The following is a 26489-nucleotide window of genomic DNA, read 5'->3' on the forward strand; positions in this document are numbered from 1 at the left end:
TATCTAATTGTCAACAAGATTCAAAGCTAAACGCACCATCTTCAGGAGCACACGAAGCAAATTGAAAACACAAGTATTTCTTCTTGTTGTTGTTAAAATAGAGCAGATAGTGACACTGAGCTAACTCTGTGCACCGGAGGCTGACATGACTGTTGTTCAACGTGTCTCTCTGCGAAGCCTGTGATTGGTTCATGCTGACTCCGCCCCACAATGGTGCGTTCATGGTCACCAGTAATTTAACTGCCCTGCCTTCTTCATCTTTGCTTAACTTGGCCTACATTTGTGACATGTGTATAAGTAAGCGATTCTTCAGTGAAATGTGCCTCATCTTGTGCCTCTACTTTTATTCAATCGGTCTCAGTCCTTGAGTAGCTGACACTGATAGATGAGAAGCCTATTTGGCTGTTTCAAGGCTAATCATTTAAGCATCAGTGCCTTGTCATTATGCAACATTCTGCAGGCTACATGTACAGGAAAATCATATTTCTTTTGTTTGCAATTCTTGAATTTATAAAGGCAAAACATTTACAATGTATTATGACGCATCAGATGTGGGCCTGAATGAAATAATCACAATTAGAGATATGGGATGCAATTAGTGTTTACCTGTAAATAAATCAATTATCGTATTGGTCGTATGTACTGTGTATATATATCATGTATTTTTTATGTGAGCGTCAAGATTATAGATACACCATACAACAACAATTTATTCGGATATTAGCCTACAACTTTATCCAGGGCTTCAATTAAAAGCAACACTTGCCACAGAAACTCATAGAATCAATGAATAAGATTAGGATTACAATGAATCACTTCAAATAAATATTTCTCTGATAGATGAAGAACCTTTTTTTTAACATTCTTCATTTGGCTACAGTTGCCGTGCCATGTGACCAGTTGTCAGACATTAAGGTTAAGGTTAAGGTAAGTCCTTTTTGAGCATGTTCAGGAGCATTGTTAGATTTTTGGAGAGATTTGTAGAGATTTATTGGAAAAGTTCTTCAAAATAACCTGAGACCATCCTGCCAAAAATCAATAGGGAAATCCTTTTTTCATATGACATAACATATGTCTTGCAGGTAATGGCATTTGTCTTGTTGCTATTTACTGTTACACAATTGGGAGTAACATTTCTATTAATATGAACAATGAAGCAAGGCGAAGATGAAATGATCTCCCAAATGCATTTTTTTTAACTTAAATTTTCAAAATTAGCCACCAAGAGTCTTTAGATCCATGTCTAAGAGATTTTTCCTCATTCTTCTTTACACAAACTGCTCTTTTCTCTCATCCAACCCAAAAGTTCTGCTGTGGCATACAAAGGTTTAGGTATAACATCTGGACAAACCTCATGTAAAAACATTTGTCTAAATGTTAAGCATTGGCGGATCAATCATGCTTTGGTAATATATTGCAGCCAATACATAGAAAGCATTTCATGGGTAGAACAAAGAACGGATTAAATACATTTCCAATAAGTTCTACTAGTTCAACTAATTCTGAAGTTAAAAACAGATGGCTTCTCCAAATGGGTACTGAAACAAACCTCAAAATCTACAATAGATGACCTCAAGAGGTGCAGTCAGAAGGTTTTGCCATGGCCTTCACAGTCTCCTAACCTACTGAAGATCTGTGGATAAACCTCCAAAGAGCAGTGCATGACAGACAGCCCAGAAATCTCTAGTTCTGGAAGACATTTGTAAGGTAGAAACTTAGGCAAAAAATCCCTCAAACTAGAATTTAAAGTTTTTGGCCCCCCAGAAGAGTGCCCAAACCTTTGCTGAAGCTTTTCTTCCTTTTATGTTATTATGAAAGCATAAAAGATAATTCAACTTGATTATTATATTTTTACATCCCACTGTAGTCTTGAATCAATTGTCCTCCCTGTACAAATAATCCAAATAGCCCACCAGTTGATTATCATCTGAAAAATGGAAAACTGCCATCTAAGGTTGTTAAATGTTGTGTCTTTCTCCCACCTCTAATACTCATATCAGAATGTGCACCTTGTATCATGATGATGATGACAAAGAGGTTTGGTGGGGCCATTTAGCTGGCCTTGTCTCCGTTGCAGGTGGGGGCTGTGGGACCAGCTGCCACCTCTGTACAGGCAGATGGGTGCTAAGACCTGAGGATTTACCCAGAGATGTAATCACGCTCATTACTATATTGGCCTGTAACACTAAAGTCAGAGGACAGAAAGACATTTTGCATCAGCATAACTAGTTTTCATATGGGTTACAAACATAATGAAGACTGGTGTTGCATTTTAATTAAGACAAATATTGCATCATTTATGTTACATGGGAAAATTAGTCTAATACAAGCCAAACCATGGTGACCCAATACCTGATGAAGTCTTTTGATTGCAAAATTAACTCAGCAGCATATCGTTTGGATCCTATTCATCTATTCATGATGCCTTTGGCTTTACTGATATGCAAAAAATGTATTCTCAACGTGACGGGAAGTAAGATGTGTGTTGTTTGAAATGGTAATGGATGTATTCTATTCATGGGGGTAAAATTAATTGTCTCCAATAGTGCACAGTTTGTTACTGTCTGTTATTATTGCATTATTGCATAAGCTAGTTGTCTCTCTCAACTAAGCAAGCAAAATAGCACAGCCAGTGTTAAAACCAGTTTTTGCTGGTCCACTCATGGGGATCTAAATAAAAGTGCATTGCATGAGAAGGGTCGCCTGGAAATAATTTCTTGCTGCTGATAGGTTGTTGGGCTAGACTGGGCTTGGATTGGTCTACAGCTAAGTTCCCTCCAGTTTCCCATTGGCCTTTTGTAATGATAGTCCTCTGCCATCATTTGCTGTGCAGTTTTCAATGAATATTGTATATGCTCTCGGACTACTGGTGCTGCTCATTTGAATGAGCGGCTCGAGAGGAGCGAGTCTCCGGACGAGGCAGCAGATGATGGAATTCCTGCTGTACCCCACCGCTGCACATACGACACTGTCTTTCTACGAAATTAGATAGAAAAGGCGACAACGACCCCAGACTACAACATGTTTTGCACGAAGCTGAAGGAGCTCCAGATATCTGGAGATTGTCCGTTCTCCAGTGGCAAAAAAAATAACGCGCTGGGAGACTTGGAGGAGCGCACCACTGACTCCGCGGACGCGCAGCCTATCTCTAAAGATGTGCACGGGATAAAAGGTGAAGATGTGAGTCGTCAGAAGAGCATCAGAGCCAAAGTTAATCTCCACACACTTGGGGATAGTATCCGCAAATTGGCGTGCCCCGAGGTGAGTCTAAAATAAGAGCGTGCTATTCTTCACTTATGCAACTCTGGTATTTTACCTGGATTTACGCACGGTATAAATCCCGTTTGCACTGTGGCTGGTGGCGTGGCGTCTGCAAAAACACACACTATGTCACCATGAGTACAGTTTAAGATGATTTACAAACGAGACCTTATCGCGCTGCTGCTATTTAATTAGGCTTTTAAGTCTGACCAGACTGCGACCTCTAACTTGATGAACACTTTATCACACAGTTTCAAAGGCTGCACGCTGCCCTCCTCAGACTGATGAGGCCGTCAGACCAGAGCACGGATGCTGAAAGGTAACGTGCTTTTAAACCTACATGAATCTGATAAAGGGTATCGTCTTCTCTTGCTATTTCTACTGCCTGTTTAGCCTCACCCCCAGTCCCCTGCTGGCATAGCTGGCAGTAATGATATTAGTGATAATAACAACAACAACAACAACAAAAAGGTGTTACACCGAGCCAGCCTGCTGTATCTGCAAATCACTGACACATCTCCAGACACACACTGACACATTTCTTACAAATTCAACATTTGTATATTTGTCTTCATAGTCCAATCTGCTGCTTTGGAAACTGCAGAGAGGAGGTCGAGCATTTAGTGGAGATGATGGACATGTATTCTACTAAAACAGGTAAGACAGCATAGAAGAATCATAAAGATTTCAAGGTGGGATTCACGTTTGTTTTTATTTCTATCAGCAATACCCCCAGATGCCGTACGTGTAGCTCTTGGCCAGCAGCTCTTTGACATGTGTTACGAGGAGGATGGGCATGTTCTACGTGTGGTGGGGGGAGCGCTTCACGACTTCCTCAACAGCTTCAATGTCTTGCTGAAACAGAGCAATCATGACAAAGGATACGACTGTGCCGACGAGCCGTCCGTGCTGTGCTTGGACAGGGACCCGGGCTTGCTCACGGTCCACTTCTTCAACCCCCGCCCCACCACTGAGCTCTTCTTCCCCGGGGTCATCAAAGCAGCTGCCGGCATCCTCTATCAAACAATCGTAGACGTGCTTCTTGATGCCCCATCTGCCAAAGACAGCATCCTTCAAGCTAGCCCTCAACCCAGTCTCCTGTATACAGTCATAGTTAAGGATGCCAAGAGCCTGAGCCCTAGTCCACTTCGGGCCACATCTGCCGGGACACTCCCTACCTCTCTGTTCTCCACCATCTTCCCCTTCCATCTCATCCTAGACCAGAACTTGGTGCTGATGCAAATCGGCCACGCGCTCCGAAAAAGACTCACCCGAAAGGATGGACCTTTGAAAAGATCTGCCACCTTTCAAGAACACTTCCTCATTGTCTCCCCTCAGATTAAATGCACCTTCCAGGACATCCTCACAATGCTCAACACACAGTTTATCATTCGGATCAACCATGCCAACACTGACAGCACAGGGAAGGTACGTTGCAAATAAATGGCTAATGTGAGTTTGAGTCTGCAACTTACCTACAGGGCTAACATGATACTAAAAGAATCAGTTCAGGACTAAACCAAAGTCTGTAACTGTTAGCCTACTCTAAACTATCGCTACTCTGGAAAAGAATACAATGTAACTTTAACTGAATCAGGGCCGACAATATATATATCAAGTCTGAACCAAAATCACAGTAGTCCAGAGCTAAAACAGCCATAAATCAATGGCATGATTGGCATAACCTACAGCAGAACTAATGGAAAACTGAACTCAGACTGATCCATACCAACCAGACCAAAAAAAAAAAAACACTGTCTATGGGGGCTAAATAAAGAGTATAGGCAAAATGAGTCTGGGAATAAGCCTGGGACTTTGGCACTACCGTAAAATCAACTAAACACAGTTGAACACACACTTTACACCAAGAGAGATTTTTGAGAGATGTTTCTGTCATGCTTGTAATAGATAAAACCATTCCTTTCTGTGGTTATTAGGAGCAACTCTTATGAGCTCTTTTGACCTGAGGTATCAGTATTCTACCCCCAGCGGAGATCACAAGCAAATGTCAAACCATTTTATCCATCAAAGGCACACGGCCATGCCCATGCTGTTTATAGAAGAGTGTACAGCAATTGGTTGCGTTGACGAGGAGTCGAGAGGGTCTATGAGAAAACACGGCAGAGCTGCAAATGACTAATGATATTTAGGTTAACACTATCTATTGGCATTGCCTTTAAAGGCTATCGACACAGTGAGAGGGGCCGACCATGTGTGCATTCCCCTTTCTGTTTAGGAATAGATATAAATATGGGCACTTTTATAGACATTTAATGAGTTAGCTGGCAAGTGGCAAACGTAGAAAAAACATGAGGGAAATGTCAACAGATATGCAAACCGCCCATCTGTTAAGCTCAAGTTTGTAGCTTTATTTTAACTTTATTGCCATAACAGGGTTGACAGTGAGCTAGCTTGGTGCTTTGTTGAGTATTTCTGACCTCCGACTGCAAATTGTTTATGTAATGCATTTGTACTCAGTGTTGCCTAGACTCCCAGAGAGTTTTATGCTTGCATTATTGTGAGGTTTCAGGTGACATCACAATAGGTCTGTTGTGTTTAAATGATTCGGGGTGTATGGAAATGTCTATTGTTAGCATACTGTTTTTGTGGGAGGTTAACAGTGCTTGAACAAGGTAGTAGGCTCTCATACAAAATTGTTAGGTTACCTTTTTATTAATTTATCTATATTCAATTCCATCAATTGGAAAGCATCCATTCCGAATAAATCAAGTTTCATGACAAGAGATGTAAACAAAAGCGAATGGATAAATAACTGAGTGAAATGCTAAAAGCTGATATCAAATTCACTGTAATTTCTGTTTGCCATTACCACATTTTCAGCTAATGGACCTCAAGGGCCAGATGATCTATGTATCCGAGTCCAACGTGATACTGTTCCTGGGCTCTCCGTGCGTGGACAAGCTGGAGGAGCTGACGGGCCGCGGGCTGTACCTCTCCGACATCCCAATTCACAATGCCCTCCGTGACGTGGTGCTGGTCGGGGAGCAGGCCAAGGCTCAGGACGGGCTCAAGAAGAGACTCGGGAAGGCCAAGGCCGCTTTGGAGCACGCTCACCAGGCTTTAGAGGAAGAGAAGAAGAAGACAGTTGACCTCCTGGTCACCATCTTTCCTCGCACCGTGGCACAGCAGCTGTGGCAGGGCCAAACTGTCCAGGCCAAAAAGTTCGACCGAGTCACGATGCTTTTCTCCGACATTGTGGGCTTCACCGCGGTCTGCTCCATCTGCACCCCAATGCAGGTGATCACCATGTTAAATGAGCTGTACACCAGGTTTGACCATCACTGTGGAGAGCTGGACGTGTACAAGGTAAGATATCTGTTTACATCATGGCAATTTCGTGATAATATTACAATATTACAAGTTTTACACTATAAGTTGTCTGTTATTGAAATATTATCATGATCCAAAATATGACACTGAAGATGTTAATTTGAAGAAACGGTTGCATAGCTGAAATACCTTGTGCCTCCATTTAAGGAAAAGCTGCACCTCATACATCTCTATATGTCATTTTAACACTTCATTTGGCCCATAATTGCTGTAATAAGCCCCACCCGCACTTTTATAGAAGATGAACAATAAATCACATTCAAATGATGCAGTCACGCTGATTTTATATAGTGTTATCAATCGTTCAACATTTAAATCCAGGTTTATAGCAGCACATCACTCAGTGCGACAGTAGCAAGACACCTATTTCATCCTTTTCCCAAATACCTTCACTGAAATGATGCATGCATTGCGTTTCAAGTACTACACGAGGAAGAAGAATAGCTGGTGCTACTAACTGTCTTAGTGTCAGCTGAAGACTGCTGTTCCACTGGGAAGTCGGATAATGTAATCAAAGTGTCACTGAACCATAACAAACACTGCAGCCTGTTTGACAAATATCTCGTAAAACGCTAGGAAGTCAGGGGTTCCTTCTAGACCCTGTTTCTCCTCCACGTATGGCTCTAAAAATAGGATCACTTTGTCCATGGCAAGCTGTGGAGCGTACTAAGATCGTGGTTTGATGAGAAGAAAACCAAAGGAAACACTTGATTTAGCCTGATGTAACGTACTGTTGGAACATTGTAGCCCTCATTATATCTGGTGCTAACACAGATTTGAGCAAGCGATATTAGATTTTTCAATTATCCTCACATCACATTAAATTGGACCATCAAGATTAAGGAGTAATCTTGAAGACAGACTCTTAATCAGAGCTGTAATCTTCTTTTTTGGTGGTTAGTTGTTGAACTTTTTATGAATCTTTTTTCTGTCCTCAGGTGGAGACTATTGGTGATGCCTATTGTGTGGCTGGTGGCTTGCACAAGGAGAGTGAAACACATGCTGTGCAGATTGCTCTCATGGCCCTAAAGATGATGGAGCTGTCGGATGAGGTCATGACCCCAACAGGGGATGCAATACAGGTAACTGTAACTACTGTATAATAGTTATTTGTAGAGTGGCCCACATACACTGGTTCTTTGTTTACTTTGTCCAGCCCTGATTTGGTTTTGTTTTTTTTTTTTGGTTTTGATTTTGGTTTTCTATATCTACCTAGGATTTTTTTCTGGCACAAATGCCATTTGTGATTCCAAATCACTGATTACATGTGTACACTATCCTGCAAGAACAAATGCATTGGTAATGACCATATAACATGTAAAAGAATAAGCATTCTTCTTTATCAAGTGCTGCAAGCCACTAAAAGTTACAAAGCAAATGTTTTGTTACATTCAACTAACTGAATATCATCCAACTATGACCATAAAATACAACAAGGCACATTGTGTTGCCTTGCGGTATAAATAAACATGCCTTGCCTTGCCAAGTTAGGATACCTAAATAGTGTGTGTGTGTGTTTTTCCCCCCAGATGCGAATAGGTCTTCATAGCGGTTCGATCCTGGCTGGTGTAGTGGGTGTCATGATGCCGCGCTACTGCCTTTTTGGAAACAATGTCACGCTGGCAAACAAGTTTGAATCTGGCAGTCAACCCAGAAAAATCAACATCAGTCCAACAACTTACAAGTAAGGCTTCATGACGAGGCTTCATCTGAGTCAACATGTTTCATCAGCGCCAGAAAAGGTCGCTACTCATTTAAGAGACCAATGATACTGAATTATGAGATAGATTTTGCAAGTGATGTTTAAATTCCTAGTCTCAAAGTTGCTGTGATGGGTTCCAACCTCTCGCACTACAACAAAATCTAGTCTAAAATCATTTCTGTTTGCGCTGATGCACAAAGTTGTTATGTCCTTGAAAAACTATCTTCATATTGGTTTGTGTTCCTTGAGAAGATTTAACACCATTTAGCACTATTTACTTAGCCTTATACTTAAAACTAAGACAGGGGGCTATATAAATCAACAGCCATAAGTTAACTCATTGATTTCTACATTTGCAATTTGTTTTAAGATTGATTGTAGCCGACACCCAAAATGCTCCAGGACAGGAAACTTCAGGCCTTCACAGAGGCCCTGTGCTTCCTCTAGTGTCACACCATTTGCTGCTTTTTGTTTAAATTCATGTTTTATTTGTGTGCTCTTTGTCCCAGTTTGCTGAAGGATCGCCCAGAGTTTGTCTTCATTCCCAGGACAAGACAAGAGCTTCCGGCCAACTTCCCACATGACATCCCTGGTGTTTGTTACTTTTTGGAGGCCTCCTCGAAAACTTCCAGTCTGCCGCTCGCATAGAGTTCAAGTCATTGTTGTTTCCCAGGGTTTAAACGTGCCAAACGTCGTGTTTAGTGCAAACCGTGCAACTTTCCGGTTAGTTTTATTGAGATCTCGGTGACACTGTGTTAGAGACGAATTCATGGAGTTACATAAAATATTTTTTCTGTCAGATATTGTGTTCTGGACTATACATCTGTACAGTGGTAAAAAATATTTCCCCTGTTTTTCCATTGGATTATCCTTATCCTTACATGGAGTTTTAGACTGTTCAGCACATTAACTTTGGAAACATTGTTGTTGACAAGTCTGAAGCAATTACTGTAAGCTACTGTCATGTGTTAAGATTTTTTAAAGATGAATTGTTGATACAAATCTTTTGAAGTTGATGAAGAACTGTAGCCAATTTTGATGTTTCTATGTGTCATTTTCATGAATAGTGTTTTCTGTAAATATGTGATTCTGCACCTTGACCTGATAATAGCACACTGACAAAGCACATTGTATTCAGTTCACCTTTGATGTGGAGATTTATGTATCTCACCAAATGATGTGGGATGCATATTAGGTGCCTTATAAAAGTAGAAGCAAATATTAGTTTCGAAACATTATATAATATAGTTGGTTATTTATGGGTTTTTTTTTTTTTTTAATTGGGCCTATAGATAGCCTTCTGCATAGTCTTCAGTCACCCTGTGTTGCTTTTTGAATGGTGGTTCCCTATATGTAAAAGTGTAATGGGTGATTTATTACCGTATTTCCCCATTTGTATGCAGGTCTAGTAAGGCGCTGTATTTCCGTACGACTTTGAACATTTTGCAAGAAAATAACAACAGAAGTTTTATGTCCTTATACCAAATTATGTATTTTCATCATTATATGAAAAATAAATAAATTGCAGTATTACTATAATGGCTAACTTTTTTTTATTTAGTATATAAATAAATAAATAAAAATATATATATATATATATATATATATATATATATATAATTAATTATTATTATTATTATTATTATTAGTATTAGTGTTATTATCATTATTATTAAACAAGCTTTGACCCAGAAAAGCCCAAACCTTCCTTAGTGTAACTTTCCCCTGGGCTGAATCCAGTCAGCATCAGCAGCATAGATTATCTCTGGTTGGTCAATGGTAACTTACGTAAGAGTTGCTTTGAGATCCCATTGGGCAAACGCAGTGTCATTTTGGCTGCGTGCAGCGCAGTACGCACAGGCTCCAAGCATCAGTGCAAGCGATGAAGGTTATGTCAGACACGGCGGATTTTGCTTAAAAACACATAAAGAAAGTCCAGCGGTCACCATGGTAAGAGCATTGATTTATGTTTTGCAATATGACGCAGAGACTGTGATTGCCCTTTGCCGATTGTGGCGCCTTTGCCGATAAGGTTCCTTCAATAATTTCCTCGATATTCCTATGCTACTGTATTGAGCTAAATCCACTAACAGGTGAATTATTACATGAGGCTGCTATTGCATTGCCTGTATCTGTCGTCAGGCAGGCCTTCAGATAAATAACTGTTTCAGTTTGCGCAAGGGAGGATATCACATTTGTAGATTTGGTTGCCCAGTTACCATAGCCTAATGAAAATGCATATTTCCTGCTATCCACAGTATGGGTTCGTGAATCACGCCTTGGAGCTCCTCGTTTTAAGGAATTATGGCCCAGAAGTTTGGGAAGACATCAAGTGAGTGATACATTTACTGTATTTTCAGTTGAGGTGGTCACCAACAGGGCACCCGGACAAACAACACGGTACAGCACATGCGCGCTCGCTCATGGCCATGATGCGTCAGGGACACTGTAATCATTAACCACAAACTAATGCAGTTTCTGTCTCGCACACGCAAAATTTAGTTTAATCACGCATCATCAATCAGAAAGTGAGATTACAGATTACTTCTGTAATGTTGTAAAAGCCCCTCACAGTGTGTGTACAATATTATTATCTGTGGTTTGCCCTGGACTTGACCCTTCCCTCCGCAAGAAAGAGGAGGAAGAGCAGCTGCTTTTTGTTAATGTTAGATGGACCAAAGCTCTGCCCTAGAGTGCAACTTTTTATTTTAGTTATTCCTGCAAAAGCAGCTCATTATTATTTAATGCACAATCTATCGTGTTTGGTCATTTTTTGACATCTTGATGTACTACAATGTTCAGTCTCTCCTGTTATTCTAAAACATGTACAAAGCCTGGTATGTTTTCTCAGCTGTCTTGCTGAACCAACTGGCGAAACATCTCTGTTTTTCTACGAAAACTCACAATGAGTTTAGGGTTGATTATTTCAGGTTGCACTGCATTCAGGTATTGGACTTCTGTGGCCCACATCTGGCAAAGCATAACTGCAATTAGATAGGTGATTACACTTTTACATTTAAGATTCAGAACACATTATGAGCACATCCAGGTACATTATATTTGTTATTAATTATAATTAATCCTATTTTTTGCGTAAAACTCCATGGATATTTTGTTAATTGCAACCATACAAATTGCAATTTCAGTTTTGCAGTTGTTCTTGCAGACCCTGGCAACGATACTCTGCAAATTCCTACAACATCTCATTCTTTGAGCTCTGTTCCTATTTTGGTTATGTGGTGAACTTTTGTGCTTTTCAGACGCGAGGCTCAGCTTGACATCGAGGGACAGTTCCTCGTTAGAATAATTTATGATGATGCCAAAACCTATGACCTTGTTGCTGCTGCAAGTAAAGTTTTAAGTAAGATGTTAAAGTATTATTTTAGCTCGCAATTTTCCAGTAACATGCTCCTCAATCATTGTACTAAACTATGCTTCTGAACACTTTTTCAGAAATTGATGCAGGAGCCATCTTGCAGACTTTTGGTAAAATGTTTTTCGAGTTTTGCCAAGAATCAGGCTATGACACTATCCTCCGAGTGCTAGGTTCCAACGTCCGAGAATTCCTTCAGGTAGTCTTTCACTGTTTGTCAAATCTGGCAACAAAGAAAACAATGCGATGCTCATATGCGGCAACCCTTTTGTTTTCAGAACCTAGACGCTCTTCACGATCACCTTGGCACCATTTACCCCGGAATGCGGGCTCCTTCATTCCGCTGCACTGACGCAGAGAAGGGAAACAACCTGATTCTTCACTACTACTCCGAGAGGGAAGGCCTGCAGGACATTGTCATCGGCATAATAAAAACAGTGGCTCAACAGATCCATGGAACAGAGATTGAGATGAAGGTTGTTGCCTCTTCTGCTGTACTTAGCTCAAATTACATGTTTTCTTACTGTTCAGTTTTGCTGCTGCCGTCAATTCCTCCTGCTGTTTCTTTTACACTTCAATTCCTTTTATTTTTGTATAGGCTTTGTGTTGGTCTTGCAGTTTTATTGAAACGGTTATAATGCAAGGATTTCCTAAATGGGATCAGGGGATAGAGCATTGACGGCAATATTTCAGCTTAGTTTTTGGCTATAGTTTGTGAGTCAGGGGATATTTTTAGATCCAAGTCTGAGTCTTGAACTCTGAAGAATCTTTCAAGATATTTTTCTCATACGAGTTTTATTTTTACTTTTCAAACGTGTGCTGAATTTAAATTGAATGCTGACTATTTCCCCTGAGAGGTGACATGTTTTACTTGCACCTTATAAATCCAACATTTTATAAACTGATAAGTGTTTCTTACAGCGGGGCTTAACAAACAATCTATCAGTGTTTTTTCTGTTGAGCCTGTAGCTTGTACTCATTACTGTGACATGTTATTCCGCTCACATATTTACCCCACTCTGTCTGGAGTAGTAAGCTTTTCATTTCATAAGTGACATTTTCTCTCAAACCTAATGGCACTGTACAGACGGGAGAATATTTTTCATCAATTGTGTGTGTAATAAAAGAGCAGAAACTGGTAGACGCTCCAAATGTGACACCCAATTTCTGGGAATATTAGCTACTGTTGCTGTGGCAACAGGGTGCTGAAAGAGCAGTTTGACGTCAGCATGCCTTATGCTCATAAGCCCGATGAATAATGTGGTTTTGCATTGTCTTAATCCCATAATGAACCCGGGATTCATAAGATAATAAATTAAGAGCAAAAAGGATTTTAATTGAAATGCATTAATTGCCTTCCTAATTATCAGATGTCCTTTAAGTTCAAATGTATTGGCCTGATGATGCTGTTTTATTTGACTCAGATGATCCAGCCTAAAAATGAGGAGTGTGACCACATTAAGTTCCTCATAGAGGAGAAGGAGTCTGAGGAGGAGGCGCTCTATGAAGATCTGGATGGGTTTGAGGAGAACGGCACACAGGAGACTCGCATCAGCCCTTACACCTTCTGTAAGGCCTTCCCGTTCCACCTCATGTTCGACAAGGACCTGATGCTTACTCAATGCGGGAACGCAATTTACCGCGTTCTTCCTCAGGTCTGGATTATTACCCAGATTAAACGTCTCTCTCTCTCTCTTTCTCTCTCTCTCTCTGATATATAAACAGCATGCCATTACTGTTTTTATTATGCTATTCAGAAAATCTATATAATATTCCTATTATTATCTGCAGCTTCAGCCTGGGACCTGCATCCTTCCCTCTGTATTCTCTTTGGTTCGTCCACACATTGACTTCAGTTATCATGGCATCCTTTCCCACATCAACACGGTCTTTGTCCTGAGGAGCAAGGTATCTATCATTCTTCTCATCGCTTTGCATTAGGGCTGCACCATATGAGAATTACATTTGATAACTTCGTCTTGAATTTTACAATAATTACACTATTGCAATATTTTATTTATACCATTTCAACACAGTACGTTTGAGACAAAAATCATAAGCAACTAGAAACTTTTGACTTTTGACTGGAGAACAGAGCTGATGTTCAAAAATGTTCAGAAAAATTAAAATTTAATTCAATTTAATTGTAAAATTGTGTTTTTATGGGGAAAATCCCCATTTGGTTATAATATACTGCTTTTACTGTGAAAAATCCCTATTTTGTTTCATTATAATGCTGTAATTGGAGAATTGCTGAAGCAGTTGAAATCACTGAAAATGCTAAAAGATTATATTAATGGGGAGACTACGCCATATAAATGAATGGGCCAGATTCCCCTTACAAATGAATGGGCCAGATTCCCCTTACAAATGAATGGGCCAGATTCTCCATACCCGTGGAATTATTTTTTAGAAAACTCAGAATTTTCTGAAGTTGTGGAAGCTGAACACACACAGTTTGCAGAAAATGTGGGGGAAAAAACGTTGCTTTTATGCATTAATTTATACATTATAAGTCAATTACCTAATATACCTAATATGTTATTGTTATTCTCAATAACAATCATTGAGAATATATTGTGTAGCCCTACTTCGTTGAGTGTTTTTTTTTCCTTTTGACTAATCGTTTATACTAAGCAAGGCTCCCCAAACTGTAAATTATAAGTGAAAACTTATCTGAAATGTCAGAGTTTTTTTGGCCCGATATGGAGTGGTGCAAAGTAAAATATTCATTAGTGTGATGTAATGCTGACAGGAGGGCCTTCTGAACGTGGAGACGATGGAGAATGAGGACGAGCTGACGGGGGTGGAGATCAGCTGTCTGCGATTGAAAGGACAGATGATTTACCTCCCCGAGGCAGAGAACATCCTCTTTCTTTGCTCTCCCAGGTAAGCTAACGTCTGGGGTTTTGACACACTCCCAAAACAAAATCACCAAAATGCTACTTCGAATAATCCACACGCTTTGATTAAGAAAACTGGGTCATGTATTGAAAAACAGCCCTGTCTGTAGCTCATAATTAAATCTGTGTCTAATCTTAGTTGGGGTCTTTTTTGTCGGTGCTTATAAAAGCAAATCAAAAAGAGTTTTTTACGCAATGAAAATGAAATTGCAATTATTGACCCCCATCTCTAAGTTTCTCATAGCTGAATGCTGGCTTAAAGGTTTACACATCCAGCGTGATTAGTGCACATGGACGTGGGTGCACAACAAATAAGTAATAAATGAACTATTTACAGCGTGACTTAATTCACTTTTTCATTCCGATTTTTCCAAGAAGTTTGCGACTGCGATTTGGTTTGTGGTGTATGTTTTGAAGGCAAAACGCAGCTCACAGTGAACGTTTCAGTGACGCCCAGGAGCATTACCATTTGAAAAAAGACTGAAATATGAACAGTTATTACAAGAATCCTATAAATTTCAGAACATGTTTGTCGAGGACTAAAGGATACCTATCTCAGTGCAGAGGATTATGCACACAATTAATTGCAGCTTCTCCTAATGCTTATTTAGGCAACAACAACAAAAAATAGCCATTTTGATTTGATTGTAGCTAATTTTAATCTTGTAGTTGTACTTTACAGCCTCAAACAAACAGTGTTTTATTTGAAAGCAGTAAAAAAACATAAATGTACTAACGTCTCTCTTCAAACACTCTTTCTTGTTTAATTTACACCTTTTAACGGCATGAGTAAGAACACTATCCTCCCACTCCAGAGACTTATTTAGCCTTCAGGCCTTCCAAATTTACTGCAGCCTATAACTACTCTGAACAGTTTTGCTTGAGTTGTGAGATGTTTTTGTTGCTCTTCCATTTTTAGTGTTATGAACCTGGATGATCTGACACGAAGGGGGCTCTACCTGAGTGACATCCCGCTCCATGACGCCACCCGTGACCTGGTGCTGTTGGGGGAGCAGTTTCGTGAGGAGTACAAACTCACCCAGGAGCTGGAGATCCTCACCGACCGACTCCAGCACACCCTGAGAGCTTTAGAAGATGAGAAGAAGAAAACTGACAGGTGCTAATGCAGTAGTGCTGTTTTCGATTAGTTCGTTATTTTAGCAGTGGCTCTCAGTAAACTGAGAGCCACTGCTAACAGTGGTTTGGGCCAATCACACCGCCATGTGATTGGCCCAAACCACTGTTGGGTCAGTATTTAAAGCAGTACTAAGTAACGTGTTTACCTTAATAAATCCTTAATCCTTAATAAGTCCCTATGGGGGAAATACTAGTGTTGATGGGATGATTGGGGGGTCTTTTATCTCTCTCTGGTGTCTCTGGCCAGAAAACCACGCTTGCAACTTTCCCTGCACCGGGTTGGAGGCCCCAATACACACTAATGTAATCACGAAGAAGAAGCTAACAGGCTAACAGGCAAAGCTAAATGTGGGCCAGCGCCAGCAGTATTTACAGCCAAGTTTGAGTGAAAAAAAATGTATCTCCATTGTGTAATTGGATGTACAATATCCCTCTCTCCCTTTGTCTTTTCTGTCAGCGTAGTATTTACTCTAACGGACAATTAATGAGTAAAAAATAAACCGCAACAGGCTACGACACTTACAGCGGCGCTTATGGCCTCTAGGGGCATGACTTACTTAGCTCTACTTTAAACAGAACAGGTGTATTTGTGTGTACACTCACAAATATTTTCGTTTACAGGGCCACTACTGTAAACGACCCACCATTAACCACGCCAGACCCAAATAAGAATGTTAAAAGTTGTACAAAAATAAATGCATACAAATAAAATAGAATATTAAAAACTGAGTTCCTCACAGAGTTGAGTTGATTCATGCGTTGACTTTAGGTCCTGAACCAACAATTAAGAAACACTGCAGTACATTTAGAAGGGCTAAAAGATTGAATTTTTTTCTTACAGGTGTTATGATTACATTTGCAGTTTATAAGGAACAATGTATCGCAGCATGTCATCAGAAGAGATTGTGTTCTCTTTCTGCCTTTCACGGCGTCCAGTGTTATGCAGTTTGATTTTGTGTTCACTTTTATATTTTTCCCCACGCAACATTTTCCTTTTATTCAAACTAAACCGCTGTGTTGTTACCATTTCAGACTTTCAACCATGTATTATTATGTAACACTTTTCATAAGCCCCTTAAATATTTAACTGTTTCATGGCTAAATCTAGTTGCCCTATTTTGTAAAACTAATCAATCTCTGTTTTAATGTGCAATGCCCCATAACCTCCTGAAGATTGTGGATCATTTAGTCAGATGCGATGAGCTAGAGAGTTTTTTGTTTGTTTTCTCGGGTCATTTGTTAAACGTTGATAAACTGTTGTTCTCAAGACCTTTTTGTAAGAATATAGTTTGAGAAGATTTTGGTGTTTGGCACAGCAGTCAGTGACAGCTGGAGAGGGAAATGATGCCTTAATTAGGAATTCTGTGACTACGCAATCATCTCCCTTAAGACTTTTACCGTGGTGCTCTGTGCCCACTATATGTTAGTATTCTCACCATAGACTGTATGGGTGTCCAGAGAATGTTAAGAAAATCTGAACTGTCCATGGGTTTCAGACACATGCATTTATCCTACATTGACATAAAAACAAATCTTTATTATAGATTTGTGATTTTACCTTCAAAAATATAAAATAGTGATGTTAATAAATGTTTATTGGAACAACTTGTTTCACCTGATACCCATGGATACATGAAGTACTGTGTCCCTGGCTGAACCACACAAATTATTGATAGTGCATTGGATGTATAGACGTCCGTGTACCTCTTGTGTGGTGTGTCCTCAAATTATCTCCCATCACGGAGGGTATTTTGCTTTTAACAGGCAGCCATGATCTAGCCAGTTACCATAGAAACACCACCCTCCCGTTTTAGAGCAGCTTGGTGAGAGCATTGACCAAAAGGTGGTGGGTGCGCAAATAAACCACTGATCCAAAGACTTGATTTTGGCTGTCCCCACATCCTGTCGGATTGCACCCTGCTATACTACGTGCACATAACGTTTGTTTATTTTTGCCTCTGCAGATTGCTGTACTCTGTGTTGCCACCATCTGTTGCCAATGAGCTACGTCACAAGAGGCCCGTCCCAGCCAAGCGTTACGACAATGTCACCATTCTCTTCAGCGGTATTGTCGGCTTCAATACCTTCTGTAGCAAGCATGCCTCAGCTGAAGGAGCCATAAAGATTGTCAACCTGCTCAATGATGTCTACACACGCTTTGACATTCTGACAGACTCGAGGAAGAACCCTTATGTGTACAAGGTGTGTAGCTGAACATGTAACATGATCAACCGCATTCAAATTTATGTATATATCATAACATATTATTTGTGGATTGAACAAAAAAAAAACAGGTGAGTTACTTACATCCCAAATATGACTGTATTTTGAATGAAAAAGCCTCAAACCTAAGGCCATCAGAGTTGTGAGAGAGAATGAGGTGGGTCCAGGTCATCGGAGGAGCACAGAGTCTCTAAAAACTAATAAAATGCAAAGGATATGAAAGCCATATGTCTGTGGGTTTTGGGTAGGTATTCAGGTGATATAGGGCACATTTAACCGCTGTTACCTGGATACCCTGATTGTAAATCCATACTCTCTTCACCTTTTCTTTACGTGGTGCTTGTCAGTAAAAACTTTGACCCCAGGAATTGGGAACTTTAATTGAAAAATACAAAACAGAAAACCACATTTTATCCAGTCTAGAAAAAGGCTTTCTTATCTCCTTGAAATGGGACTTTTATATCGATGGACTTGCAGTAAAAGAGTGGTACTAGTCCCAATAGTGGGTAGTTTTACAATAGTCTGAGGGCTCGGAGGATTTTATTGGAAAGTGCAGCAGATTTACACTCTAGGCTTTCAGACAAGAATGCTCTTTGAGAAGTCAAACAGATCTGTGCACATCCAGAAGATCAGTGTTAGGCACTGGGTCGCCAAATGAAGCAATATTTACTCTAGACGCTGAATGGCTTGGTGGTCCTAGGTTTCAGTGAGGCTTAAAGAGGCCCTGAATGTCTTCAGGGTGATGTAAGTGTTTAAGTGTTTATCTCAGGGTGTTTCAGTTTACTTCTGGATACAATGTATATGTTCAAAAACCTTTGTTGAATAGTAGATCAGATTTCAGTGAAGTGTAGGGAAACTGATGATGATGTCACGGTGTGTTGGTGAAGAACAATAACAGAAAAGTTTTTGTTTTACAGGTGGAGACTGTGGGTGATAAATACATGACTGTGAGTGGCCTGCCAGAGCCGTGCACACACCACGCCAAATCCATCTGCCACCTCGCGCTGGATATGATGGAGATCGCAGAGCAGGTCAAGGTGGACGATGCACCAGTCCAGGTGTGACTCAAATTTTACACACACAGCAAGGGCATACTAAAGAATGTTAATTTGATAGCACAGCTGGTGGTCCCTCCCCGCTCTTCACCCCCTTTCACCCTGGGTTGTCCTGTCTGGTGAAGCATTGACAGTTTACCTTGTGTTAACGAGTGTGACATAAATGAAACAAATGCTGAAGAATGAAAGTTGTATTCGTATGTAATTAGCTAGTGCGTGGGCAAGCCAATGGGAATGTCCCAATGACACAATCTTCTGATGGAGTCTAATGTTGTTGCATATTTCTACACAATCCGAATGTGCCTTATACCACTAGCAGTTGCAGACCAGTATCAGTGATTGATTTCTGAATAATTATATTTGCACATCTGGACATACCTTCACACTGAAGTAACACACAGTGAAATGTTCTGTTTAATGGATGGTTGGGGATTGTTATTGTATCAATGACTGTTGAGACTTAACGTAGGAAAATCATGTCTGGCAAACAAAACCTTGTTTATTTTGGGATATAGCCCTGGTTGAAGAGGAGTCCACGTTTGTAGCAGAAACAAGACTCAAATCATCTCACGATCCTGCAGCTAAAAATAGATTCTCATTTGTCTCAGACGCTCTCAGCGCGTTTATGCTTCCAAGACAACAAGCATGAAGTGCGAATAACTTTCAAAGTAAATAAGGATTTGGTGATAAACGTATCTTTTTTTTTTACCTTCAACATCGAATCTAAAAATATTTAATTTTTTTCATATCTACTGTTACTTTCTCCATCAAGAGTTTTGCTCTATAAGATGATAATCTGCGAGTAAGGCACACCAAATTAAGACTTATTCAAAGAAAGTAGCACAGTTTGTTTCAGAGCTTATCTCTATCTTGTGTATAAGTAAAGTAAACTAATGGTACAAAGAGCTCACATGTACTCCCATGTGTTTTTGTTCCAGATCACTATCGGTATTCATACAGGAGAAGTTGTAACTGGAGTGATTGGCCAAAGGATGCCGAGGTACTGCCTTTTTGGAAACACAGTGAATCTCACAAGTCGCACAGAAACCACTGGAGAAAAAGGAAAAATTAATGTCTCAGAATATACTTACAGGTAAGTCAGGCGACACATTTCATGTTAAGCCTTAAAACATAATAGTATTCATTTCAGAGCACAGTAAAAGAAAATGCTCCGTAGCTGTTTTCTGGCAGGCAAAGAGAGAGAGCAAAAGCATAATCTTATCTTGTGTTAAATATTAGCTCCTGTCATAGTCTCAGTAAGATTTAATAAACTTAAGACACAAATCTTGTGAGCTGCGTTTTATGTGTGATTTGTGAATCCATTGGTGCTGTATTTCAGGTGTTTGCAGTCTGCGGAAAATGCCGACCCTCAGTTTCAGCTGGAGTATCGAGGCCCTGTCTCCATGAAAGGAAAGAGCGAGCCGATGAAGGTGTGGTTTCTGTCCAGGAAGCCCACAGACACAGAGGCTAAAGCTTGATTCACTAAAATATTACTCATGACCTTGTTTTTAACCATTTCTAATTTGTGCGAGTGACCTAGTAAAATTACATATTGTATCTATGAGCTATACTTTTTGCCAACATTTAAAATCAATTTCTGATACTTTTACTTTTTGGTTCTGTCCTACACCGTACACAATGATTTTCTTGGCGTCATTAATTACTTACACGTTGGAATAGTAAGAGTTATAATGTTGTATGAAAAAAGACAGATTGTTTTATTTCTGTATTAAATTTTATTATTAGTAAAAAACAGCTTAAGAAATGTTACAGGGTGTACTGTGATGTCTTAGATATACTAAATATTTTAGAGAAATTTTGCTAAAGAATATTAGTTTTATTACCTACTATATTTAAAAGTAGAAGAAAAAAGAGTTTACATAGCATTATGTAGCTGCTTTATGGACACCACTGTCACTAGGAGACACATACATGACCTGACAGACTAAAACCATTTTGACACTCTTAGTATTTTATTTTATTGTTTTTAGAAACCCTTCCACATTTACATTTTCTTCTATCTGAAATCTTATCTTAAGATGTTTAAAAATATTTATTGTTAACATTCTATATGGTATTTATTTTTCACAAAATATATTCTTAGAAGAACTAATTGAAGTACTGTAAGTATTGTACGACTTAAATTACCGAATGGTACGTGTTTCTTATGTGCAACAATTATCTCACTTAATATATCAAAAATATTTTTGTTTATTCTCTTTTAATTTATAATAAAGTTTGTTTTTCATTGTGAAGAATAGCTCATTGTTCCACTCAATTTCTTTGAGGGCTGGTCGAGTTTGTGTGAAAAGCTCCATCTAGTGGTATCCAAGAGGGGCAAAGAAATTGTATTTCTCGCCGATTCTCACATTTCCTTTTAGTACCAACATTAGTTTATTTAAGGTATATATCAAATCTATTAAATTAATTAAAATCAAATAGAAGCTGCTTTGAAAGCAACACGAAAAAACATCAAACAACATAACAAATGTAAAGTTTAACAAAGAATGATATAATTATTAACTGATTTGACATCATATTTATTCATCACTTTATTCATCTATGGTTTACAAGCCAAATATTCCTACATGCAGTAGCAGCTACAACTATTACACAAACAGGCGTATTTGTTAATATCTAATAGAACCAACAAAAAAGTTAGATCTTTATACACACGGATGAATTTCCTACATAGGCTACAATTCATGTATTCTGGTGGTGAGTTTAGCGGCTCATTTGAACCTAACACGTACTTATTGTTGGACGTGACACAAGATAATACTGCTGGCAAACTGTAGAGGGCAGCAACCCTCCACCACACGTTTACTCTGCGCGTCAGGGGCAGAAGAAGAAGGAAATGGAAACGATCAGCTGACGGCGCGTCTGAAAAATGACCGTCGGTCGAGGCTGTGAAAGTTAACTCTTTGAAATAAATGTATGGCCGGGCTGAAAGTGAAGAAGGAGGGAGACATGTGGGGCCCCGCGAAGTCCGGCTACAGGTGAGGGAAGAGCTACGCAGAACTGTAGCAAATAAAGTGGCCGAAAAAGTTCGTGAACTGTCATTTTATTCAGTCTCAAGTAAACGCCAGAACAGACACTGGTCACATTTTCAGTGACATGTAGCCTTCATTGTTTTCGTTGTGTCTCTGCGCCGAGAGACTGGCTGTACTACATCTGTGGTCCCAGGGGAGTAATGCCAGATGTGTCACTGTTTTCTTTGTTGTAGTCGGATACAGGGCTCAGGCCAACAGCGAAAACTGCTGCCAGTCATGAAGAGTGAAGTGCTTATGGGTAAGACTATTCACCAAAGTGGCTTCTTATTTTGTACTGTGGTTCTGTAGTCTTATTCTCCGTTTGCCCTAATATCACATTTAATGAATGATTGATGAATGTTTATTTCTTCTCTTCCTTACAGACATTGATAACAGGCCAACCCATGAAGCCCACAGTGAAGAGGAGCTGCACCTCAAACAGGAGGAAGAGCCTTCAGAATCACCCATGACCATTATATCTGTCAAAACTGACGACGGTGAAGACACACTTCCCGTGCCTCGTGAAAGGTTAGAGCAAGAGCTGGATGACAAAATTGAAAGCTGTGAAGAACTAGAGACAGATGGTTATGGTAGCACTGACTATGATTTACACAGTGATGAATCCACTGACAACCCAGAAGACTGGATTCAAAAATGGAAAGTAAACAAGGATGTTTGCTATCCAGTTCATATTAATAGCAGCCAACTCAATAAACACTCAAGTGATGAAGAACGCAGATGTTCCGAGTGCGGAAAGACTTTTACTGATAAGCTGTACTTGAAGAGACACATGATAAGGCATACAGGACGAAGACCATTCACTTGTTCTGTTTGTAAGAAAAGTTTTACACAGAACGCTCATCTAAGGAAACACATGAGATGTCACACAGGAGAGAAACCTTTTAATTGTCCAATGTGTGATGCAACTTTTAGTCTGAAGCAAAACCTACATCGTCACATGACGAGTCATAGTGGAGAAAAGTCTTTCAGCTGTCACATTTGTAAGAAAGGTTTCACACAGAAGTGTCATCTTAGTCGGCACATGAGTCTTCACCTCGGAGAAAAGCCATGCAGCTGTTCACATAACACATGTGAACACACACAGAGTGTAAATGGTCAGGCGTCGGCTCTCAGTGGGGAAAAGCCTTTCAGTTGTCCATTCTGTAGCAAAGGTTTTACACGTAAAGATCATCTGTCCTCACATCTGAGCACCCACACTGGAGACAAGCAATTTGACTGTCCTGAATGTGATGCCAAATTTAATCTAAAGCAAAGTTTAGAGCGCCACATGACTGTACATAGTGGAGAAAAACCTTTCAAGTGCCCAGACTGTAACAAAGGATTTACAAGGAACAGTACGCTAAAGCTGCACATGAGAACCCACACAGGAGAGAAACCCTTCAGCTGTACAGAGTGCCACGCAAAATTTAATCGAAAAGAGAATTTCCTTCGTCACTTAACGGTTCATACTGGAGAAAGGCCATACAACTGTACAGTTTGTAAAAAAGATTTTGTGCGTAAACCAAGCCTGGACAAACATTTGAAATCTCATACAAAACAGCAAGCGGTTAATGTTGATGTTCACACTGCAACAATCAGCCGGTAATTTAACCAATATATATGCTTGCACAAACTTATACTTAACTTTAGCATTTAGTTAGACGCTAATCTGAGTGAAATTAATTTGTGCATTATGCAATATAAACATTTTTAATGGAAAGCTCAGCCTATGTTGTAAATTAGATGCATATATTGTCATTGTACAATTGCACAAAGAAATTTAAAAGCACCTCTACAGTTGTCTGGTCATGGGCTCACACAGAATTAAACAAAATCAAATAGAAAACAGATCAATTAAAAAAGTAGGCCTGAGTTATGGTTTAACACCTTTATAACTAAGAAATAAAACGCATTATTTCATTCTAACACCTGCCAGTGGCAGGGATAGTCAGTGATAAATGACATGTAGCAATGAAGAGGTCATGCTGTCAAAGAGCGCCCCCTACAGGCGGAGCACGATGCACTCCCTGCTTGTGTTCTGCATAAAGGAACTAATGCCACAGATTTATGATTACTGACCAAATTGGCAGCAATTAATATAAGCAGTGGTGGGTAGAGAAGCTAAAGTATTTACTCAAGTAAGGGTAGATTAAAAAGTAGTGACCAAAATAGTTACTCGTAGAAAGTTAAAAGTACCTGTGGAAAATGCTACTTGAATATTCCGAGTGCTGCTTTGAGCGTAAAAGTCTGATTCAGTAGTGACATAAATATACAAAAATATTTTTTCTGAAGAATAAAGTACATGAAACACAAACTTTATCTATTTTTTGTGTCACATGAAGCAAACAGCAAAAATATACGCACATCACCAGGTGCAAGGCTACTACAGTGACGCTGCACACTTACTCGAAAAAGACTGCATTTATTGAGACAACGCTTCGATCCAAATGGATCTTCCTCGGGTCACATTTCAAATGAGTGTGCCACTCCTATAATATAATTATATTGATAGGTCGACTCATCCACCAGTGAGCGTGAGGAGTCAGACACACCTAAATACGTGAGAGTAATCAATGGTACAACCTTTTGAAATAACATGGTTCATTCAGATATACAAACAACATTAAAATGCAAAAAAAATGTGATGAAGCTTTTGTGACTTAAAGATGTATTCACTGTATTTTTTTACTCAAATAAGAATACAGATATTTCATCCATCCATCCATTTTCTTCCACTTTTCCGTTTCCGGGTCGTGGGGGCAGCTGTTGAGCTGCCCAAATCACATTGCACCAGCCCCTAATGGTTCCTCCTGCAGGTGGTGGGTCCACAGAAGGACGGCCTCATGGTTCTACCCGGGCCTAACGGTCTCTCATAAGGAACTTCTGAACAGCTCTTTGTCTGACCCGTCACCTCGGACCAGTTTGCCATGGGAGACTCTACCAGGGGCAGGAAGCCCCGACAACAGAGCTCCCAGGATCATTCGGGCGCTCAAACCCCTCCACCACGTTAAGGTGGCGGTTCCAGGAGGGGACAGATATTTCATTATAGTATTACTCAGAGGTAAAAAGTACCATATGATAAAACTACTCCCAAGAAGGAGAATTAGGATAATCCAAAAAGTTACCCAGGTACATTTACTCCAGTACATGTTACTAGTCAAGTCTAAATACAAGTCCAGTTAAACTAACTACACTAGATGATTTGACTTAATGGGCCTATGATCAATACACCTGGATGTTTTAGCTCTCCATTGTTTGAGTTTATTGTCAACTTTCAAATAACTTAAATTCTGTCCAACCCACCAGGTGCCCAGTGTGCTGTTAAAAAATACAAGTCAAGTATGCCACGTACTTCTGATATAGCCATAATCATATGAACACTCAATATCATGTTGATAAATCTTAAATAAATGCAACAGAAAATATCCAACTTGTTAGATCTGTGTTTTTGTTCTAAAATAATTCCATCTTTTCTCACAGATTGTGCATGACCTCTCATTTACATTGAAAATGTGCTGTTATGCCAGAAAATCTCAAGAAAAACAAATCGGTTGCAATAATAAATTAGATATTTGTTGATGCAATATGGTGTAGCATTTGTTTCCGCCCTTGTCTGGTGATTTCAACTGATAGTCAAAGGTCTCCCTAAGATAAGAGAGATCTGTTCTGAGAGCAAGGTCATACAAAGGTCTTGTGCACAGTGCACCGTAAGGTGAGTAAGAAGCATAATTCAGTTAACTGGCGTTAAGGCAAGGACACTGTAGTTCGTAGTGATAACTTAGTAAGTTAGATAGCTGTATCTGTGGTGGAGTGTTGAAGAGATGCACGAGTAGAAGCTAAATTAGAACTAAATGTACTGTTTAATATTAACTCTTGATAAGACATTTGTTATATCAGAACTGTGCTGATAAAGATCAGAGCTGATACTGGCGTTTCTGATGACCCAACACCAGTCAGGATAGGACTACACTTTGAGAATGGGTAGCAGCGTTACTCCCCAGCTCTGCTAGGATAAGGAGAAGTAACAAAAAAAAGTTAAATTATAAAACTAAAGTTAGAACTTATTTGAAAAGGATTTTAAAGAGACTAGATGCAAGTTGGTCATTTTAAGCTCACTACTGCTACCTCAGGTCTTATGCGTAACTGCAGTCCCTATATTAAGCTCGTGCATGACAGCACTTCGGACCCGAATTAAGAGTGACAGTGCAGGATTTTAGAGGCAGTTGTGGTGAACAGGTCTGGGCGCATTCTACACATTAGGGCACGGCTGGAACGTGTAGGGGGAGGAAAATACTTAATTTTAACATTTTTAAACACGTCAGATCATAGTCACAAAACCCTCAAGACACAGCAGAAGTAGCATGCTAAAAAAACTCCAGCTGCAAGGGTCCTTCCAAGGGTGTGACGGCTCAGGTGGAAGCCCAGCTACAAGGGCTACAACAGTCCACCAGT

At 39.7% G+C, this 26489-nt stretch overlaps 3 protein-coding genes across 3 annotated transcripts; all 3 read left to right on the forward strand.

Moving 5' to 3' along the window:
- The first annotated feature begins 2840 nt into the window (after window positions 1-2840).
- On the forward strand, window positions 2841-9795 carry gucy1a1 (guanylate cyclase 1 soluble subunit alpha 1). Its single transcript, XM_079552764.1, has 8 exons — window positions 2841-3261; window positions 3513-3580; window positions 3839-3918; window positions 3986-4689; window positions 6103-6588; window positions 7551-7694; window positions 8142-8296; window positions 8824-9795. Exons 1-8 carry the CDS (start codon window positions 3022-3024, stop codon window positions 8960-8962), a joined length of 2016 nt encoding a protein of 671 aa, XP_079408890.1. The 5' UTR covers window positions 2841-3021; the 3' UTR covers window positions 8963-9795.
- A 343-nt stretch (window positions 9796-10138) lies between these two features.
- On the forward strand, window positions 10139-21159 carry gucy1b1 (guanylate cyclase 1 soluble subunit beta 1). Its single transcript, XM_079552821.1, has 13 exons — window positions 10139-10264; window positions 10573-10646; window positions 11575-11675; window positions 11768-11886; window positions 11966-12163; window positions 13112-13342; window positions 13479-13595; window positions 14443-14576; window positions 15510-15707; window positions 17692-17929; window positions 18868-19008; window positions 19944-20098; window positions 20345-21159. The coding sequence occupies exons 1-13, from the start codon at window positions 10262-10264 to the stop codon at window positions 20481-20483; spliced, it is 1848 nt and encodes a 615-aa protein (XP_079408947.1). The 5' UTR covers window positions 10139-10261; the 3' UTR covers window positions 20484-21159.
- A 725-nt stretch (window positions 21160-21884) lies between these two features.
- On the forward strand, window positions 21885-23967 carry LOC306960340 (uncharacterized protein). Its single transcript, XM_079552767.1, has 3 exons — window positions 21885-22004; window positions 22242-22296; window positions 22421-23967. The coding sequence occupies exons 1-3, from the start codon at window positions 21939-21941 to the stop codon at window positions 23641-23643; spliced, it is 1344 nt and encodes a 447-aa protein (XP_079408893.1). The 5' UTR covers window positions 21885-21938; the 3' UTR covers window positions 23644-23967.
- The last annotated feature ends 2522 nt before the right edge of the window (window positions 23968-26489 follow it).

This window comes from Gobius niger (assembly GCF_951799975.1).
Source record: "Gobius niger genome assembly, chromosome: 3".
NCBI lineage: Eukaryota > Metazoa > Chordata > Actinopteri > Gobiiformes > Gobiidae > Gobius > Gobius niger.